The following is a 6,472-nucleotide window of genomic DNA, read 5'->3' on the forward strand; positions in this document are numbered from 1 at the left end:
TTGCTAAATTGTTGATCGATATTGCTTAATTTCCAAATTATCACACAACACATACCATAAAAATATAAAATTTTCCCCCCTAATGCTTTGATTACTGAGTCCAAATTCTGTCACTTTATTTATCTCAGTATGCATCTCTAGTCTGCCGTTTTCAATAACTTAATAGTGGAATTTTGTTTTACAAAATAAAACCCAAGTTTCCTTCATCTAATAGACATGCATTTATTGAGGAATTGTGAAGGAAATTATTGATGCTTTCTCTCTATTTGGAGGCAAAGCGAGCTCTAATTTGAGCAAGATGCTTCTCTCTTGGAGGCAGGCACTGCTTCACCACATCAACTCCACCAAGCTTTTCTATCCATTTGCATAGAACTGGAAGTTTCTCTTCTGTGATCAGTCCAGTTTGAGTGACTTCTTGACGAATTAGAAATCCATAGGCTGTGAAAAATACCACAATGTCTACATACCCAATGCTCTCACCTCCAAAATATTCCTTCCCGTTTAGTTCGTTTTCAAGAATCTTCAGAAGCTGACCAACTTCTTCAACAATTTGCTCCTTCTCCTCTTCCTTGGCTGTTCTTAATTTCCCATTTGTTGGCAGGATCTGCATAAGAACATTTTCAATAAAAATGAGATCATCCATTTAATGACTCAATATACCTAAGAAATTTTTTACCAAAAAAATAAGTAAACATAAAAACTGAAAGAAAAGAGACGAAAAACAGCATACTTTTTCATCCACGAATTTAGCCCAAAAGCGAGCAGTGGCTCTAGCATGAGGGTCTTTAGGCAAAAGAGGATTATTTTGCCAAGTTTCCTCGATGTACTCAAGAATGAGAAGTGACTCTGCAATGGGTTTGCTGTTGTGTATGAGGACAGGGATCTTCTTATGAACTGGGTTGGATTGGAGAAGCAATGGACTCTTATCACGTAGATTTTCCTCTATATACTCATATTGAATCCCTTTCAACTTAAGGGCAAGTTCGACTCTGTGACTGAATGGACTAGACCATGTACCAAGTACCTTCACTTCTTCTGCCATTTTCTTGGACCTTTTGCTCTTATAATTTTACGATTGGGGATGGTTGGTAATATCTGTCTACCCATGTTGATCTGCCTTTTATAGGAAAAAGCAACAGGTACTTGTCCAATATTATGTCATTAGTGACCTCATCTTCTTTTGTTTGGATTTGGGTGGAAAACACTCCACATGCAAATTACATATAATGTATACATAGAGAGAGTTGCTGAATTTTGTTAATTCATTTTTGTTGCAAATTCTTTTTTTTTTTTAATCTTTTGGTATATAATGAGAAATCAAATTTTTATATTATTTTAGTTAAACTAATCTTACTTGATTAATTATGGTAAGAAAGCAATAATAAAAATAAACATTGATTGTTTAAATAGAGCCACAGATTATTAGTTAACAACTTGGGAGCTATTAAAAAATACTTCTTTTTCAAAAGTACAGATTTTTTATTTTTTTTCAAATTAATGGTGTAATTATTTTTTAATTAATTTTAGTATCTTTTATTTGTTTCATCGGAAAATAATTAAAAAAATCTAAAATCAACTAAAACTGTAAATAAAGAAATTTAGAATTCTTTATTTTTAATATCTTACTGTAATAAAAATTAAAAGATCTTTAATCTAAGAATTAAAAAAAAAATAGAGATTTCATAATTTTCTTATCAATTTTGTACGTAAATGCATAGAATAGAATTACCAACAAAACATGCCGGCTACACTTGAAGTTTAACTCAAGTAATGAGAGTGTTTTTGTTTTTAGAGTAAAGAATTTCGAGTTTGAGTCCTTTTCTTTGTATTATATGAATTCTCGCCTCTACAGCGAGTGTAAGAGGATGACTATTCATATTATGTAGTTCATTGCTAGTTGGTCTTAGCACGATTAATAAAAAAATTTACTTTTAGAGGTGAAAAGTCTCGAGTTTAAGTTTTAGAAATGAGTTAAAATATTTTCCTCTATACTAGGTGAGCTTTCACTTTTATAGCAAGTGTAAGGAAATGATTATTCTTATTTTATTTTATAATCTTTAATCAATTGGCTCTTCATGAATTTAAAAAAATAAAACAAAACAAAACATGCTAGCTGAGTTAGACTTGAGGCAAGGCCAAATTATTTATAGAAAGCTGAAGCTCAATTTGGGCCTAAACTTTTTCACATTTTGTTTTGAACAATTGTGCCACGCTGATTCAAACGACTAAATTTTGGCTCTAGAAAACGTGCGCCCACATCAGCGGATGATTGGAAACGAGCGGTGGTGTAACCCCCGTCTGGTGGCCCCCAAAAGACACCGTCCAATCGACTTTGATTTTTCATTCTTATTAACCAAATATTAGATCGAATCATAAAAGAAATTACCAGTGTGATTAATTAAAAAACCTATGAGTCGATTACTATTTTGTTAGTTAAGGAATTAAATAAATAATAAAAAATATTGATTAATCAATTGTAAATTAATTAGGGTGTATTTGATATTAGGATCAAAAAATTTTCTAACAAACAAAGCACATTTATAAAATCAGTTTATAAGAAATTAAACTATCAATAATATTAGATAAAAGAAATTCTAAATCTCATTCTTCAGCACCCAACAACCATCTCAAACATAATATATCTTAACCGAATATAATATCGGTATTATATATTATTTTAATTATTAAATTTATTAGATTTAGTTATAGCTGTTAGATAAAAAATTTACTAATAAAATAATAGATTATCACGATTACATATAATTTAAATATAAAATTCAATAATTTTTATATTTTATTTTACTTATTATATAAATTTTTTAAAAAAAAATTAATAACTTTATTTTTTATGACACCGGTATCATAAGACACTAAATAATAATCTCTTAATTGATTAATAGCATGATTTTTATGATACCGGTATCATAAGACACTAAATAATAATCTCTTAATTGATTAATAGCATGATTTTTATGACACCAGTATCATACGACACCAAATAATAATCTTTTAATTGATCACTGGCAATTTGTTAGCGACTGTTTAAAATATAATAAATAGATTAAAATATACTATAAACATAATCAAATATATAAAAATATGTTAAATAATATTTTTTTTAACGTTCTAACCGGTCTTTTTTTCTAAACCCAGGGTAAACCTAAAAGGCAACGGAACATGCTGACAACTCCCTCTATGCCCACACACATGAAAATTTATTATACTTGTCTTTCACAAGTTCACAACCATATAGCTAGCAACCAAAAAAACCTTTAGAGAGAGAGAGAGAGAGAGAGAGAGAGAGATGAGGTTTAGTGAGAAGCAAGAAGCTTTGGTGAAGGAATCATGGGAAGTGATGAAGCAAGATATCCCTCATTACAGTCTTCGATTCTTTAGCATGTAAGTAAGTATATATATATATATATATATATATATTCTTCTTCTTCTTCCTCATTTTAGATGGCAATTCTGATTGATAATAAAATCAAAAACAGTATTTTAGAGATAGCACCAGCTGCAAAAGGCATGTTTTCCTTCCTCAAAGACTCAGATGAGATTCCACAGAGTAATCCTAAGCTCAAAGCTCATGCTGTCAAGGTTTTCAAGATGGTAATTCTTTTTCCCTTTTCTTTTCTACTTTACTTTATCTTTATGTTTGTCATTTTCTCTGTTTTTTTCCCCTCCTCACATTAACTTTTATCATAATAAAACTATGCTATTTTAACAAGCTATGGACCTATTCTTAGCCATAATTAAAGAAAGGAAATTCGTATCCATAATAATCAGTTATATTTCTTTTGTAAACTGAGTTATGTCGATTTTGACCATACAATTTTACATAAATGATACAGCTTGTTACATTAATTCATTATACAAGAAAATGATGTCAATATATATGGTTTCGAGATCCTTACAGTGAAGAAGAGATATCTGAAAATTGGCTTGTCATTTCTCAGCCATGTGAGCCAGGCAGATATTCTGCACCATTCCAATCTTATATATTGTCATATTTTTGTCCTGTTATCTTGTAAACATGTGGCCAAATTTTGGATTTTATTTCATTAAGGTCTTGTATTTTTAATTTTTATTTTGATTGAAGACCCAAAAATCTTTCAGCAAAGTAAAAATAAAACCAATTAAAATTTAATAAAACAAATAAAATCTCATAAAATATATTTAAAAAGTCATTGATCCAAATAAAAATATTACATTTTAATAGAATAAAATAAAAACATACTGGCTCAATCAAAATAAAACTAAGAAATTTAGGGACTTAACAATAGGTTTTTCCCATATCATATGCTAGCAGATTTTACAAATAATCTACACTTTAAAAGTATTAGCACATAAATCCTAAATAATGCACAAGACACACATAAATTTTCTCTTAATTAGTCATAATCTAAGAAAAAAAGAAAAGATAATTAATGAATCACAATATTAATGTAGAAAAAAAAATTAATATGCTCTTTTCATGTACCCAAGTGCTTTGAATAGATTTTATATTTAATGTAATAATGTGTGTAATCAGACATGTGAATCAGCTATTCAACTCCGGGAGAAGGGTGAAGTAGTAGTCAATGATACCACTTTGAAATATTTGGGTTCTGTTCATGTTCAGAAAGGAGTACTTGATCCCCATTTTGAGGTATATATATATATATATATATAAAGAAAAATTTAAAGACTTTAATTTTATTTACAATTAATAAAGTAAGCCTACTGCTAAATTGAATTGCTATTTCTAATTAGGTGGTGAAAGAAGCACTACTAAGAACAGTTCAAGAGGCAATTGGGGAGAAATGGAATGAGGAGATGAGTGGTGCATGGGGTGAAGCTTATGATCAGTTGGCTGCAGCCATCAAGTCTGAGATGAAAGAAGAGGCTGCAACTGCTGCTTAGAAATATTCTTTCTTTCTTTTTCCTTTTTAAAAGGAAAAAACACCTCTCCTAAATGTGATTTAATCTTTTTAATCTGTTTAAGATTGTTATTTCTTTTTCTATTCATCCAAATAATCATAGCAAGATAGGGTTTGCAGTTTTGGTTCATTTCTGGGTTCTGTGATTGATATAAAAAAGCTTTTGTTGGAAAATATATATTACATTATATGCACTTTTTCTAAATACACTTGAAAGAAAAAATATAAAATTCCAACACTCAACAACATGTGAAAAACCCTTAAAAGATTACAAAAGATTGCAATTTCTTTTAAGCAAAGAAGAATACCACACTATCTTCTATTTAATTTAGGTTAAATATTAAATTTAAAATTTTTAGTTAAGATATATATTTCATTTTTTCGCCTCATTAAATACATATTATATTTTCAAGAGAACACATTTGATTAATAATTCAATATAAATGGAAGAAAAAGAATTCTTTAAAAAGTTATTCATAAATATAAAATGAGATTTAATTTTATATTTAATTATTTACATAAATTTATATTAATTGTTTTAAATTAAATATAATACATTTTTATATTTAAATGAAACTAGAATTGATAAATTGGAAGTAAGATTATTGCTATCAATTTTACACATAACATTGATGTATTATTATGTTATGCATAAATAATATGTGATATATTATTTATATTTTTTATTTTGAGGAAAAAATATTTACCATTCAGAAAGGATATATATTATCTATAAATAATATATAATAAAGATTATATTACACTCATGCTCTTTATTTGGAAGAGAAAATCGAATCTCTTAGCAATGTAATAATAAGCATCTAAACTATTAATATTCTTTTAATTATTTGTATACGAAAATAGCACTTGATATTAATACTATGCACATCAATTATATATTTTTTATTCATAATAATACTGGCTTGTACTTGATAGTTTTAATTTAACTATTAATAGAATTTCAATTTTAGTACATGAATAATATATTTTACCTTTTTAATAATATTTTTGTAATTTTTTTCAATATAAGATATTATGCTTCAAAATATTAATTACAGTGATGATCATATAAATATTGTCCACTAATGAATTATTAAATTCATAGTCAATTAATTGCAACAGGATATTAAATTATTTTCATCAATATTATCCTAGCACGATTATGGCAATATGATGAAGTATTTTTTGCAAAAATTAAATAAATTGAGAATGAATTGATACAAATTGAGTCAATTCAGAATCGAAAGAAACAACAATTGTCCATATATAGCCACAACTTAGCTATAGAATTCAAAATTATTGTTAAATCATTACATTAAGTACGAAAACTAACTTTTGTAACTATATATAATTTAGTAAATTGTTTGGTCATAAAAACTAATCATATATAATAAATATATCAATTTTTTATGATATCTCAACTTCGTAGCAATAAACAACTATTCAACTATAACGTTTTAGTCACTGTAAATATATCATAGCTAATTGATTTAATTAGCTCCAAAAATTAAAATGTAATAGCAAATAGTAATTATATAATTACAGTATTGGTT

At 27.4% G+C, this 6,472-nt stretch overlaps 2 protein-coding genes across 2 annotated transcripts; one reads left to right on the plus strand and one right to left on the minus strand.

The window, feature by feature from the left end:
• On the minus strand, nucleotides 1–1,100 carry LOC125370484 (glutathione S-transferase U7-like). Its single transcript, XM_048376210.1, has 2 exons — nucleotides 731–1,100; nucleotides 1–604 (listed from the first exon to the last, which is right to left on the minus strand). Exons 1-2 carry the CDS (start codon nucleotides 1,040–1,042, stop codon nucleotides 263–265), a joined length of 654 nt encoding a protein of 217 aa, XP_048232167.1. The 5' UTR covers nucleotides 1,043–1,100; the 3' UTR covers nucleotides 1–262.
• Nucleotides 1,101–3,222: 2,122 nt separating this feature from the next.
• On the plus strand, nucleotides 3,223–5,049 carry LOC125370485 (non-symbiotic hemoglobin 2). Its single transcript, XM_048376211.1, has 4 exons — nucleotides 3,223–3,399; nucleotides 3,495–3,609; nucleotides 4,532–4,648; nucleotides 4,753–5,049. The coding sequence occupies exons 1-4, from the start codon at nucleotides 3,305–3,307 to the stop codon at nucleotides 4,900–4,902; spliced, it is 477 nt and encodes a 158-aa protein (XP_048232168.1). The 5' UTR covers nucleotides 3,223–3,304; the 3' UTR covers nucleotides 4,903–5,049.
• Nucleotides 5,050–6,472: the final 1,423 nt, after the last annotated feature.

The sequence above is a fragment of the Ricinus communis genome, chromosome 6, assembly GCF_019578655.1.
Source record: "Ricinus communis isolate WT05 ecotype wild-type chromosome 6, ASM1957865v1, whole genome shotgun sequence".
NCBI classification, from domain to species: Eukaryota; Viridiplantae; Streptophyta; class Magnoliopsida; order Malpighiales; family Euphorbiaceae; genus Ricinus; species Ricinus communis.

Excerpts from the sequence above, each read along its gene's own strand:
- LOC125370485 (XM_048376211.1), top strand. The coding sequence starts at position 3,305 with ATGAGGTTTAGTGAGAAGCAAGAAGCTTTGGTGAAGGAATCATGGGAA. Across the intron at positions 3,400-3,494 it reads AGTCTTCGATTCTTTAGCAT|TATTTTAGAGATAGCACCAG; the intron begins GTAAGTAAGTAT and ends AATCAAAAACAG. Across the intron at positions 4,649-4,752 it reads TACTTGATCCCCATTTTGAG|GTGGTGAAAGAAGCACTACT; the intron begins GTATATATATAT and ends ATTTCTAATTAG.
- LOC125370484 (XM_048376210.1), bottom strand. The coding sequence starts at position 1,042 with ATGGCAGAAGAAGTGAAGGTACTTGGTACATGGTCTAGTCCATTCAGT. Across the intron at positions 605-730 it reads CTAAATTCGTGGATGAAAAA|ATCCTGCCAACAAATGGGAA; the intron begins GTATGCTGTTTT and ends GTTCTTATGCAG.